This window comes from Petaurus breviceps, unplaced genomic scaffold (genome assembly GCF_028583685.1).
Source record: "Petaurus breviceps papuanus isolate PSGF00001 unplaced genomic scaffold, PetGlider_PUasm1.0 187, whole genome shotgun sequence".
Lineage (NCBI taxonomy): Eukaryota > Metazoa > Chordata > Mammalia > Diprotodontia > Petauridae > Petaurus > Petaurus breviceps.
In genome coordinates, this window is record NW_027185799.1 from 14,252,672 (window position 1) to 14,268,264 (window position 15,593).

The 15,593-nt window shown below is 34.7% G+C and overlaps 1 protein-coding gene across 1 annotated transcript in view; it reads right to left on the reverse strand.

The window, feature by feature from the left end:
- The window catches only part of CCDC171 (coiled-coil domain containing 171), a 555,758-nt gene that overhangs the window by 155,945 nt on the left and 384,220 nt on the right, over nt 1-15,593 (reverse strand). Inside the window, exon 25 of the mRNA XM_069090675.1 lies at nt 6,233-6,364. Coding sequence (XP_068946776.1) covers nt 6,233-6,364 — 132 coding nt within the window. The remainder of the gene's footprint in view (nt 1-6,232; nt 6,365-15,593) is intronic.

Sequence of the window (15,593 nt, forward strand, 5' to 3'; positions counted from 1 at the left end):
AACAAATGATGTATATCAGAAGTTAATAAAGCATTAAAAAAAATTTTTAAAATTTAAAAAAGAAAAAAAAGAAGAGACCATCAGGCCTATATTATCATAATCACAAAGCCCCCTGACCATAATGCTGCCAAGGGGACCCCCAGCCTCTCCATAAAGACCTCCTGATGAAGAAGCAATCTCATCCATGCCACTGTGGGGCTAAAGTTTCTTTTTATATCCAGTTTCAATCTGCTCCTCTGAATTTCTACCCCTTACTGCTCATTCTGCACTTTGGGCCAGGCAGAACAAGTCAAATACTGCTTTTCTAATGACAACCCCTAGAATACTAGCAGGTTTGTCTTCAGGTCTTTCCCATGCTTTTCCACTAAAACTTTGGCCTCCAAAACCATAATAGGGTAAAAAATTCTCTTTTCTTCCCACTGAAAGATTCTCTAAGGTTCTGATCTTGTGACTTGTCCCAGTAGAATCACCCAGTCATAATACCTGCATTTCCTGCTGTTTAGTGGCTGAAGAAAGCATTTTCTACATGGAACACACATGTTACACATGGCAGATCCAGGTCTAGAACCCAAGTCTCTTTAAATTCAATCTGGAATTCTTAGGTTGAAGCTGTCAAGCATTTTAATGAGACAAAGAATGGCATGGTGTCAACCAACCACCAAGGATTTATTTGGGGATGAACTATAGCTTCATCAAGCTAATTGATTTCATTGCTACTGGGAAAAATAAATAAGTCCTCACTACAAGTGACTTCTATCCTCTGAAGGGCTCTCTCATTTCTTTGACTTCTTAAGACTTCTGCCTTCCCCACTTCTAAAAATGCCAGACATTATACACTGTTTTAAAAATCGCATTCCTCAAAATAATTGGAGAGGCCTAAGAGTATCACAAAACCAGAATTATTGATCATTACTCTAACATATTTTAAAGTAATGACCCACTAAAATGGTAATGAAAATAAGGCCTCCAGAAACCTCAAAAATGTACAATACAAACCATGAGCACAGTCATGAGAGGAAAAGAACCAGCAATAGCAATCAGCTATTATAAAAGTCCCAGACAGTGGAATTATAAAGAGAGGAAGAATAACTTGCAGTTCCTAACACAGAAAACTGAAAGCAAAATTAGGGCTACAGACTAAAAGTACCAAGGTCCAGGGGGGAAAAGACATAAGACAACAAAAGGAAAATGTGTAATACATAGTCATACAGGGCTACAACTTCACAGGGGCAAAAAAAAATCTACACTATGGTAGTTCTTGAAGTTATGTAAAGTGTAAGAAGTGATATTTATAATAATAACCCTGATCCACCATGAGTTAAAAACATATTCACATTCTGTTTAAATGAGGAAATATATAATGTATTTTATAAAGTTTTGATAAAAATGATTTATATTTTTAAAACTTAATTAAATGGGTAAACTTCAGTTACCTAGAAAACCCACTTAAGTAGAATACATTATTACTTAATGATAATAAGTAATTGTTTATTATCATATAAATACTATTACTAGTATCATACAAATTAGAATCAAAATTGCTAAATTCTTCAAATATTTAAGTGAAATTGCTCACACTCTCTTAGGTCTCAAAAATATGCAAAAAAAGTTTATGGGACCTTCATGTAAATATTTTCTTTTTTCTTTTTTTTTTTTAAGCAATCAAGGTTAAGTAACTTGCTCAAGGTTACACAGACAGTTATTTCTGGGTGTGGTGCTAAGTATCTGAGCCCGGATTTGATCCCCAGGTCATGCTCTTACTCACTGAGCCACCTGGCCGCCCCTAATGTAAATATTTTCAAAGATTGTTATATCAAATAGTAAAATAACATGTAAAATTCTTAGTAAATCTAATAATGCTTGATAGGCTACATATAGGACATCATTTTTCCATACTTGGATGACTTTTTTAGATCTCATTTTGCCATATATTTATGATTCAAACTACCTAAATATAATAGAATAAGAAAAAAAATCCTATGCCTATGGGAATTTGGCTATTCCAAGAAAGTGCTGAATTCCAACAGTCAGTTGTATTACACATATCTAAAAACCATACCAAATGAAAACTATGTAACTATAGGGTAGGTTAACATTGATTACAAGAATTATTATCTGTAGGGTAATATGGTTTTTAAAATGTTCTTAAATAAATAACTTCATAATGAATACTTACTTTTTAATAGTTTATAACTGTACATTTACAGAATAGAACACAGCATCTACAAAGGTGAATTGTAGAATCCTGGGCTAATCTTTATGCATTTTGCAAGAGTTTTTTGTTGTTGTTGTTGTTGTTGTTCTTTTTAAGTGAAATGAGTCAAAGTACTAAAACTCATGCTGTCTGGGAACAGGTGCAGTTTAGGCAATACCAGCTTTCCAAGCCAACCGTTGTGTATGGTTAACTCAACTGGTTAGAACATGAGTATATGGGTCTCAGTGTCGTAGGGTTAATTCCTGTACTTGTCATCATTTCTGTATTGGGGTGAATGAATGAGATAAGATCAGTGTACACTATAGTGGGCAACTAGAATTTTCTTTGTATTCAATGGAGAGGGATATGTTTAAATATAACTTTCTGTACATTTAATCCTTGACTTTGTAGGCTGGCAAGTATTACAAAAAGTGAGCTGATGATATTTATAATGCAATTATTTTTATCAATGACTTCCCAACTGAGGTTGTTAACTAGTTTTGTTTTGTTTTTTACAATTTGGGGTTTTCTTCTTTTAAAGTACTGCAGCCCAGTACCTCGTGGCAGCCTTGGGTGCTGATATTTGGGAGATCAAGATCTGGCTAAGATTTTGCTTCTATGCCTGTAGGAGCTTTGACTGCAGCAAAGGCAGCATCTGGAGCCCCTAGCAAAGATTGTGTCACAGGAGACATACTTTGATTGACACATCAAGTGACATGGCAGCTTCAAGAGGGGGATAAGCTATGCTCTCCTTGATCAAAACAGTTGTGATTTAAAGCCTTTGAGGAAACAAAGGGGGAATCAAATGGAAAAAAAATGTGGAGGGGAAGAACGCAAATCAAACACTCTCAAATATACAAAACAAATAGGCTGCAAGAGAAACTCTTAGAAATGAGGAAATCAAGTTACTGTACTTTAGTGCATCCACTATAGCCTCCTAAAATCAAAGGGGTCAGCTACATTCTATTTTTCCAATGTAGGACATATTATGTATGACCTCATCTAGATAAAGATAAGGAATGAATTAATCATTCACTCCTTAAATAATATCCAACAATTTCCCTTCTGTCCAGAAATATGCCAGGAATATAGGCTTGCTTTTTTTAGAGAACATAACCAACAGCGTATTTGCTAGACCTTCAACCTCAAGTCAGGACTGTCTGAAATAAAAGAAATGTTGTGCACCATTAGTACAGCCTTCCATGGTAGCCAGATATTGCTCCTTCCTCAATTATACGTTCTTGGGACAGCCCATTTTCCCAAAATATAGTCAGATAACAGTTTCAGAGAAGAGTTATACTACCTATAGAATTATTCTGTGTATAAAAAATGGAAATGGGGAATGTTCAATAATATTAATATGTTTGAGTGATTGCTTGATTCAAAGAGAATTATTCTACATCTGATTTGTCTACAGAACTAAATAAACTGTGACCTACAATGTTATACACAGATGCATCAATATCATTTTCATAAGTGGAAGAACAAAATTACTTCATGAATTTATAATGCTTTACCCTTATCATCCAACATGGATGTCTGAACTTGTCTTTCATAATAGTAATGCTTTACACAATTACTTAGTGCTTTTTTTTCCCAAAGTGTATTACAAGCTACCTAATAGTAAAACAAACAATTTGATCAAAAAAGTGTGATGTTTACTGGAATATAATTCTAAACTACTATGCATAAAAATATATATCTAGAGGTTGAGATGTAGAGAAATTCAAATCCTAAAAAACTCATGAAGCACTGAAGTAGGTGGTACTTTGAATTGCTACTTAAATTTGTGCTTGATAAAGATGCCCAAGCATCCTTATCCTTGGGGTTTTTCTCTTATAATCTATAAAACTCAGAGTCTCAAATTCTATGCTTTCAAAAGAACAACCATTTTAGAAGTGAAATAAAAGTTTTGGTTCAATGGCAACTGTCACTTATGCAATTACCAAATCCAGAGAAGCACACAGTGAAAGGAGTAATGAATGTGGTCCAAGAGTCAGAATTTTAGCCATGTTATTTACTAGCTATGTAACTCTGGGCATGTCACAACACCCTTCCTGTGGGGCTTCTGTTTCAGCAACCACAGAATGGACCAAAATCTCTGTGATTTTCCTTCTAGTTCTAAATTTTATGATCCTGGCTTTCTAGGAAATGTCCTATCCAATTTCTTACCTGTAATAGTATGGAAAGAGAAAGGTACACTTACTAAAAGAGCTATTTTTTCAATAATTAAGTTAGACAGCATTCAAAAGTTCTAATAATAATATTTTTTAAAGTCATTGTTTACATAGAATAAGAACATCCTGGGCATCTAGGATTTTTAAAACATATTTTAATGGGATTATGGTCACAAGCCTTCCTATTTGTCTCCCCTGCTTATTTACAGGGAGAGCTTAATCTTAAAAAGCATACAGATTCCCTGGAAACTGGATTATTGCATAGGAATTTGACCCTATGAGGAAACTAGGACTGAGACAAGAGGTTAGAGGTGGAATTGGGGATGAAGAGGGAAGAATGAGGAAGCATCTGTGTGCTAGTAGGGGCTTGAAGAGTATGTTCGATGTTTTATGTTTCTGAAAGAGTAAACACAGTTGAGGTGGGTTTGGGGATACACAAAGACCCTCTCCCTCAGTGGGCCACATAGCAAGTGATGAATAAATAATTACATCATCAAATTTCTAAGTTGCTCGTGGGGAGTGAGGAAGAGTGAAGCTAAAGAAGACAGGAGCATATATTTGAACCTGGGTGAGAAGGGGGAGGACTGGTGCAACTACAGAAGAAGGCAGCATGTTTTAACTGTGTTAAATCAAAGCACAGAGTCAGTATATTTATTCATAGAAGATTATAAGAAAGTCAAATTAGCAAATACTTAATGACTATTTGAAAAATTATACAGTTTTAAATGCAGACATATATTTTTATAATTATATCAGTAGCAGAATATCTTATGAAGGAAAGAGTACTTTTCTTTGTGGGACATTAATGATGGTAGTTCTCATAACAAATTAAATTTAAGAAAGAACTGAACAACTGAAAAAAATAAATTCTGTCATACCTGTTAGAATTCATTTCTGAGGCCAATTAAAATCATATAGTGTCAAAAATTTAAATAGAAAATAGATAAAATAGAAACACATCTGTTTAAACATTAAAATGCAATTTAGAGGTGTAGATCTTAAAAGTTTTGTAGGATTTTTAGATATATTCCTAAAATTATAGTGATATTTACCATATAATCTGTAGCTTCCTGCTGTTTGCATAGACCTTGGAGAATTTTCATACGATACTATGTACAATAAAAGAAGTATTGACTTCTTATTTAAAAAATATTTTTACCCGGAGGAAAAAATATATCATTATAATTTAAAGCATACCATAATTTAAAAATAAGGACACCTCTAAAGTTGTATGTAAGAAACACATTTCTAGAAATCTGAAAGAAAAGTTTTATAATATCTTCATTTAAAAATTTTTCTTTCTGTTGTTTGGGGTTTTAGGGTTTGGAATGCATCTTGGGCTTTGTAAACAAATGATGTTCTGTGGTTGTGACAGTAGTTTTAAAATTTGTTACGGTTAGAAGGAAAAATATCTTTATTAATAAGAAATAATTGTAATTTAAATTAAATCAATATTGAGGCAAGATATTTTTGATTTAGCATTTTTAAATTTCTAGGCATCTGTTTCCTAATAATTTAAGACTAATCTTTTTTTTAATGAATAAATTGAAACAAACTAGGAGATAATGTCTCATTGTTTTGTCTAGCTCAGACACAAATGATCTCTCAATGATTATTTTCAGTTATAATACATTTAGAATGTTCTCTTTGGTTAAAAAAATACATCCTCAAATTATTTAATAGGCCAATTTTCAAATAAGACTTCAATTATTTCTGAAATGTACTATATAGATAGGAGGAAATTAGTTTGCTTTTCCTTTAAGTTGCTGACCACAACACTTTGAAGCTTGCATCCTCTCCATTTAGTGCAATTTATTTTTCTGCACATCTTTGTATCAAACAAGGTTATTTGGATGCTAACCTGGCATGCTACAACCTCTGGCCCGCCCTTCAGCCCCTCCAATGCAAGGGTCTCCAGGTGCAGTTTGGGTAGCTGCAGGGTGAAGTCATTCCTGCTTGCCGCAGTCCGTGACAGCGAGATCTGATCTCTGACCTAAAGGGAAAAAAACAGCATCAATGGTAATTCCCCTTCAGACACATTAACTGGGATGAACTGGGTCCCCTTGAGCCCACTGAGTGGACTTGCATTGATCGTTGGACCTGAAATCCATGAATAAATTTAGGACTAATTGATTTTTCGTTGCAAATAAATCTCTAATTCAGAGTGCTGGGGGAGAATGTTAAGAAGAAAAAGCATCTTCCTTCTGCCTCAAGTGGGGGGGGGGGGGACCCGGAGAAGAGGAGGGGGGAATCACTTGGAGCTCTTCTGATCAAGTGGTTTCAAATTATTTTTTCAACAATCTAACCTTCAAAAAACAACACACCTTCTTTAAAAAAAAAACACAAAGAATCAATGGCAGAAAAAATGAAATTAAACATAACAAAGGCATGTTCCCTAATTGCTATTTTTCTTAATAGAATATGTAATCTAGCTGGGATACTAACAAAATAATTAAGAGTTGCTGCTCTTTGGAAAGTAAAATTTCATTATAGTATAGGTCCTAGTATAAATGCAAGTATACTCAAAACAAAAGAAAAAGATGTTCCAAAAATAAACCCAGAGTAAGCTTTCACTACTAGTTCCCCTAGTAAATGAAGCTTCTAGACAATTTTTATCAAGATACAATTTAATGCACAGTAATCAACTTAGTCACACTTTCTGAGTGATATAAACTAGAGAGAAAACCAGTAGTAATTGTACCAAATCTATGTAGTTTGATTTTAAGTATTCCAAAGATATATGTAAAAACACAGAACAGAGACAGTTTCTGTCCAATAATGCAACTACAGGCAGTTGGTATCACACTGCCACCTTCTGGATAAATGGGAAATTGCTTTAATAACAAAATAACATGCAATGAGAACCACAGAAATTCAAGTAAAATGCTCAGATAAGCAAACATACTAAATATTTTAGCTTTTAATTCCCAAACTGACTAATAATTTTATTCGCTGATGACATTACTTTTACTTAAGATCCCTGAGTTTCCATTTATAGTCATAATTTAATTAATGTAGTTTTCACATTTAAAGCATATTTCCCCTTTCAAATATATACATTTAAGAGGTATTTTATGCTGGTGGAGAAACTATAATAGTTGATCTCTTTGATAACATATATTAACATATAAAATTGCATATATTATCCACATTTTAAAACTATAAAAAAATGTACCTGGTGAAAAAGTTAAATACTGAGTAGGAATACAATATAAATTATTTTTAAAAGCCTATTACCACAGAGAAATATCTTGTTACATTTTCTATTTGTACAAGTTTAAATATACTACCATTCATTTTTAATAGGAATGATATAATCATTTTTAAAATTCTATATTTCATCCTGCTTAGGTTCCTTGTAAAACTGCAGAAAATATTGCTGATTACACAGATGAACTGCATAAATATCATACATATCTCACACGAATGTCCATAGTATTTCATCATATACCCTCCCACACACACACACACACAATGATTTCTTTAATTCTCTGTGTTAGTCTACCAGAATAGAGATCCATATATTTTAACCAGGTTGACATGAAGGGTTTTTGTCAATACCTGTGACTTACAAACATATATACTATAATATGATTTTTATAATGATATGGCACAAATACACATAACACTATGTACTAGGCTCAGAATATATACTTGCCTGGAACAAACATTCTCCAGGGCCTTCCACCAATGTGGACAGTTCTGTTAAACTTACTGAATGTAACACACAAAAAGTGGTAATTAACAAATATATCTGATTTGAGTTTTACATTTTATATGAACATCTCTTTCTCTGGCTTTTTTGTCACCAATATGCACATAGATAAGAGAAAACATTAATGTGGATTAAGGTACTAAGAATTTATCAACATCAAACCACTAGTGTTTTCCCTTCTACCCTTCTGAACCACAGTCAATAGATCTAAATATTTTACTGCACCCTGGCCAATTCATTGTTTGATGTTTAAAAACTCACCCAGAATCAAAGAAAATTTATTAAATTTGAGTCCCCAAATGAGATACTATTAGCTTTGAAAGTCAAGTTTAACTGCGATATTGATGATTCTCTTTTTTCTGTGACAAAATTCACCAGGGAAATCCTGGATGTCAAAGTACAAAAGCAGATTGCTAATACTGGCAAACACACACACACAATGTATAATACACAATACATTTCAGGTACTTGTGGTCTTTCAACTAGATTAACATCAGGCCCCAAAATTTCATCTATGAAATCTGACACATAGTAGCTAAAAGAATATTTTACATATTCTCTTATTAAAAATTTTAATAATATTTAAATGAAGCCATTGATACCAGAATTTGATGCCATTTGATAACAAAATCAATACACTACAGTAGTATGATTATTTCTCCAACATTTTCTTTTTTACCAAAAAGTCACAAACTCATGAATGATAAATTTAAAGGAAATTTATACAAAATGTTTATAGAATTGATAATTTTCATATTGCTGAGAATGATGTGTTTTACATATTAACAATGCCATTGCATTATAAAGAGACAGAAATGGACGATGGGATTGATTCAAAACAATAAACACTAAAACTATTTCTATTATTATATAAGGACTACCATATCTGTTTTTGTTTCTAAATATGGTAAAAATTTAAGAGACACCAAAAAGTTTTCCAAAAACATGAAAGAGTTTTAAGAAAAACTCAGAAATAAGATTGATAATTCTTTTATTTTAAAAAAGGAAGGTAACATTTTAAGATTTAGGAGAAATAGACAAGAAAAGTGTATAATGGTACAAAGCCCTAAAAACTAAGACAAGCTCAAGTTTTATGCAGCTAAATTATACTTAGAAGATAACATTAATTAAAATAGAAGGAAAAAGACAAGGTCCCATAAATTATTTTCTTATTATATAGACCACAAAATGTAAAAGGAGTACAAGGTCCCAGTAATGTTCATTAATTAATGATTACCAAAAAAGCATTTGACTCAAATGAGCAAAAAGCAACCTTAAAGACTCTCATCCAACAAGGAATCCTTCATGCATATGTTAATGTTAAACACAATAATTTGATAAATGTATGAAGATTACTTTATTCAATGATCTTTTGATTATTTGTGTCAAACAAGGCAAAAAAATGAGAAATGTATACTTGACAAAGGTTTTCTTTCAATACTGTCATGAAGAATGTCTTGTATAGGGCATAAATTGGTGTGTGTGTGTGTGTGTGTGTGTGTGTGTGTGTGTGTGATAGATTTCTCTGGCAATCTAATGAAATCTGTGGACCACTTATGAGAATGTTTCAAAATAACTGGATGAAATTCTAATATTCACTTAGAGATTGCTGAAAATAAAGTTGTGCTTTTTTCCTATCTAAGTTCAGAAGTCCACAAAAATTTATCATTGGACACCAAGTTGAGGATCCTTCTTCTAAAAGAACTCTCCCAAGATGATATTTTGCTGCTTAAAAAAATTAAATAAAAGCAATACAGGAACCCTCAATGAGATCCATGATTAACAAAAGAGATTAGCTTGGAATAGCCACCAAACGTAAAAAAAAAAAATTTTAAAGATGATGTTTATCTTTTAACACCAGGACAATTCTTTAAACAAGATATGCAGAATGATGTAGCTAATATAGAATGAAGTCTGGAAAGATTGCAATCCATACCAACAGAGGGAACACCCTTATCAATGAGATCATCAATCCAATGAAGTACTGAAGTCTTAGTTAAAAAAAAGTGAAGAGGGAGAACAATGAGAAAAAAAAAAGGTGAATTTCATCTTATTGTGTTGAATTTGGGAAGTGAGAGGTAAGAAAAACTGAACTGTAATCATAAGCAAAGTTCTTTGTTGCTATAACAAAATTTGAAGCATGAGGGAGAGAACAACAAAATGATTTTATTCTTCTAAAAAAAACTGATATATAACTTATGCCTGTTAGAGGCTTATGCCTGAATGAATTATTAAGGGCTTTCTGGTGCCCCGAAATAGTATGTGACCCAATATTTTTTTTGTTTCTATCGGCATCATTTACCCTATAATTGAGATGCTAAGGTCCTTTCTCTTCTAATTTATTTGCCAATAATAACTATAGAAAAATCCTCAAAATTATATACATTTCTATTGGAAAACAATGTCTAACAACAAACATCTGATATCAAGGAAAGCCACATAATATTGTTGGTCCTTTCCATTGTTCTCTGCTGCCTATTAAATTGTAGAAGCTTAATAAATGTTTACTGGTTGACTAGCTTTGGGTGATCATCACCATCAGTTCTTTGGAGACTATTGTTTTCCATCACTCACAATCAAATAACATACACTAGAAAAATATTGGTATTAAAATGACATGCACGGAAGTAAAAACAGGACCTCCGAGCAGCTCTGGCTCCCACCTTCCCCAATCAATGTAAAAGGGGACTCTAAACAAACTTTGGAGCTACAGAACTCACAAAATGACACAGAGAAGATAACCTCCACCGAGGACAGCCCGGCAGGCCAAATGGGCCAGCAACATGAGAGCTGAGGTTTTAGCCCCAGGGCGGGCCTGACCAACCACTGGCTGGAGGGACTCCACATCACCAGAAGCTGTGACGGTCCAGAATTATCAACAAATAGATGCTGAGGACAAAGTGAAAGGTCAGTGCAGTGTAGATTTTGTGAGCCAGTAGCTGGGAGCGTGTTGGCTTTTGCCAAGAAGCCGCTGAGGGCTGAGGTGCAGCCATGAGGCAGCTTCAGCCCCTGGCCTGCAGAGTGTAGGGAAACCAAGCACCAGTCTGAGGAATAATCACTCTTGCTTTAACCTTCTTGGATCTGGATTGCGGTCTAGGGTGGAGGTCCTGGGGTGTGTGACCAGCTTGCCAGAGCGTGTAGAGACCTCTGAGAGGGCACCCAACTAATACCTCCAGCAGATGAGAATACCCCAGCATTTGGGACAAAAGCTCCCCTGTCTGGTGGCAGAGTCCTACTGTGGCAAAAAGCCCAGGGGTCAAGTGACTGAGGGGTGACATGAGCAGGCAAAGGAAGCAAAGCAAACAGAAGATTCCAACTTTAGACTCCTATTTTGGGGACAAAAAGGAGCAAAGCATGGAACAGGAGGAAGACAGTGAAGTCAGAACTCCTGCACCAAAAGCTTCAAGGGAAAATACGAGCTGGTTACAGGCCATAGAAGACCTTAAGAAGAAGATAAGAGAAGCGGAGGAAAAATTGGGAAGAGAAATAAGAATGATGCAAGAAAATTATGAAATGACAGTCAATAGCCTGACTGAGGAAAATAACATCTTAAAAAACAGACTAACTCAAATGGCAAAAGAGGCTCAAAAAGGCAATGAGGAGAAGAATGCCTTAAAAAGCCGAATATGCCAAATGGAAAAAGAATCTCAAAAGCTCACTGAGGAGAATCATTCCTTCAGAATTAGATTGGAGCAAATGGAAGCTAATGACTTTATGAGAAATCAAGATGCTATTAAACAGATCCAAACAAATGAAAGAATAGAAGGCAATGTGACATATCTCATGGGAAAAACCACTGACCTGGAAAACAGATCCAGGAGAGATCATTTAAAAATTATTGGACTACCTGAAAGCCATGATCAAAAAAAAGAACCTAGAAATAATCCTCCAAGAAATTCTCAAGGAAAACTGCCCTGATGTTTTAGAACCAGAGGGCAAAATGAGGTTGAAAGAATCCACCAATCACCCCCTGAAAAAGATCCCAAAAACAAAACTCCTAGGAATATCATAGCCAGGTTCCAGAATTCCCAGATTAAGGAGATTATATTACAAGCAGCCAGGAAGAAATAATTTGAATATTGTGGAAACACAATCAGATAACTCAGGATCTGGCAGCTTCTACACTGAGGGATCAAAGGGCTTGGAATATGATATTCTGGAGGTCAAAGGAAATAGGATTAAAACCAAGAATCACCTACCCAGCAAAACTGAGTATCATGTTTCAGGGGAAAATATGGTCATTCAGTGAATAGAGGACTTTCAAGCATTCTTGCTGAAAAAACCAGAGTTGAATAGAAAATTTGACATTCAGATACAAGAAGTAAGAGAAGCATGAGAAGGTAAACAGGGAAAAGAAATCTAAGGAACTTATCAAGGAACTATTTACATTCTTACATGGAAAAACGAATATTGTAACTGATGAAACTTTTCTAAGTATGAAAATAGTTGAAGGGAATAGAAATATATATATATATATATATATACGTCTATATCGGAGGATATAATGGCACATGAATACATATGTGAATGTGTGTCTATATATACATACATAGATAGAGGGCGCAAGACCAATTTAATAGGAAGGGATGATACTTGAAAGGTGAAATCAAGAGGTGAGAGAGGAATATATTGAGAGGAGATGGGGAGAGACAGATTGGGGTAAACTATCTCATAAAGAAAAGGCAAGGGGAAATGGTTACAATGGAGGGGAAGAACAGGAAAGCAGAAGGGAATGGGTCAACCTTATTCTCATTGAATTTGGCTCAGGGAGGGAATGAAATACACACTAAATAGGGTATCTTACCCTACAGGAGAATAGGGGGGAAGGGGATGAGAGCGGGGATGATGGAAGGGAGGGCAGGCTGGGGAGGAGGGAAGTTGGAAGCACTCACTTTTGAAAAGGGACGGAATCAAAGTAGAGAATAGAACAAGTGGGAGGTGGGATAGGAGGGAGGGAAATATAGTCAGTCTTTTACAATATATTTACTCTGTTAATGTTTTGCAATAGCTACACATGTACAATCTTTCCAGTAAGAGTGGGTGACAAGGGAGGAAGGGAATGAATCTGGAATTCAAAGTTTTAAAATCAAATGTTTAAATATATGTGTGTGTGTGTGTGTGTATATATATATATATATATACATATATATACATATATATATACACTATTATTAATACTATTTTACATGTAATTGGGAAATAAGATATATAGGCACTGGGTTATAGAGATCCACCATGCCCTACTGGAAAAGTTGAAGGGGGTATGGGAGAAGATATGGGAGAAAGCAGATTGTAGGAGGGGATATCCTGTGGGACTGCTATTTTGGGGCAGTGGGTAGGGGGAAAATGGCTAGAAAATTTGTAACTCAAAATCTGGCGGAAATGAATGATGTAAATCAGAAGTTAATAAAGCATTTAAAAGAAAAAAAAATAAAATGACATGCCTCCCTCAATTTCAGGGAGAAGGTTGAGGGTCATTAAAGAGTTTTTTCAGTTTCCCAAAAGAAATTCAAACCCGTCTATTCATCACTTCTGTTCTTCAACTCTGGTCCTAATTCATTCCTCATTTATGGTGGTTTGTAAAATCTATATACTGATAAACAAGTTCTGTTGGTTCATTTAACTACATATCATAGTGGAGAAAACAGTATTTTTCACTAAATCATTTATAAAATCTTCAGAAAAGGATAGTAGAAGATTATGAACAAATTATGACCTAGTAAAACAATAAGAAGCAATAGAAGAAAGAAGAAGTTTGAAGTTATCTTGGCACAAGCTCTAATTAAGTAAAGTCATTAGGTGGACAAAGTGGTTGAAGGGGGAGGGGAATTTTTTTTTGGAGAAGATTCTGGGAGGGTGGAGTAGGTCAGAAAGTTCTAAGCTCTCAAGATTTTCCCCCACAAAAGAGTTAAAATAGCACCTTAGGGTGAACAAAGTATAGATGGAGATAAATAAGAACAGGGACACAACCAGGATCTTCCTTAGACAATTTGAGAAGATCTGGAGAAAAATCTCAGAACAAGATTTGATCCTGTAAAGAGTAAACACCTCCAGGCTAGGTTCCATTTTGACAACAAGCAGCAAGCCTTGGGATTTGTTGGTTTGAGAGGCTGCCTCCACCCCAGCCACAGGAACTTTTACCCTCAGGATAGTGAGGGAAGTTGGGCATGTAAGCATCTGCGGACCTGGATCCAGAAACCAACTGTGTTGAATGATGGGGGGGAGGGGGGGTCTGGGGGGGGGGGGGAGGGGGGGGGTGGAGAAAGTGAGAAGAAACCAGCACACACCCTGTGAGTACAAAAGCAGTGGGGCAGAAAGCCCCTGGCTGTGAACACTTACAAGAGGTTGGAGGTTGGGCTTTGATTCCAGGTTAAAGAAAAGAACTAAAGGTCTGGGGCAAGGGGCACCATTTCCCATACCCCAGGGCTAGAGGTGATTACAAAAATTAAGCTACTACCACAAAAAAATGCACAGGTAAAAGAGAAAGAATCTAACCATACAAAGCTATTATGAGAATAGAGATGACTGGGGTTCATCTTCAGAGGAGGATATTGAAGTAAAGAAATTCCCAAAGAATAATGTCAAATAGTCACTTGCCCAAAATGAACTCACAGATCTTTAAAAAGACTTTAAAAATCAAATGACATAGATGGACAAAAAACTTTTAAAGAAAGAATAATCCAAGAAAAACAAGAAGGTTGTGAAAGGAAAGTGAACCAATAAGAAAAGGAAATCCAGAATCTTAAGGAAGAAAATTACACCTTGAAAATTAGAATTGGGCAAAGTGAAACCAGTGAAATTATAAGAGATCAAGAAATAATTAAACAAAATATAAATAATGAAAAAATAGAAGAAAAAGTGAAACATAAGAAAAACAAAAGATTAGGAGACTAGATCAAGAAGAGAAAATATAAAAATAATCAGACTAATTAAAAGCTACGATCAAAAAAAGAATCTTGATACAATAATACATGAAATAATTAAAGAAAATTATCCTGAAATATCAGAATAAGGGGGGAAAGTAGAAATAGAAAAAATCTATCCATTACCACTTCAAAGAGATCCTATGAGGAACACTCATAGAAATATCATGGTCAAATTCTAAAGCCCCCAGCTCAAGAATACAATAATAAAAGCATCAAGATTAAAACAAATTAAATATGGTGCTGCCACAATTAGACTCACACAAGACCTAGCAGCAGAGATATTAAAGGACTGCAGATCTTGGAACCTAATATATCAAAGAGCAAAAGAACTGGGGCTGCAGCTAAAAATATCATACCCAGCAATGTTAAGTATTATCCCGAAGGGGAAAAAAATGGATATTTGTTAAACTCTCCAATTTTTAAGACTTTGTTAAAAAAAAAAATTCCTGAAGTCAATGCAAGATTCCACATACAAGAATAAAGAGAAATATAAGGTACATACCAAAGACTGCTTATAAGGGATCCATATGAAGATAGACCGTTTAGTGTGTGTGTGTGTGTGTGTGTGTGTGTGTGTGTGT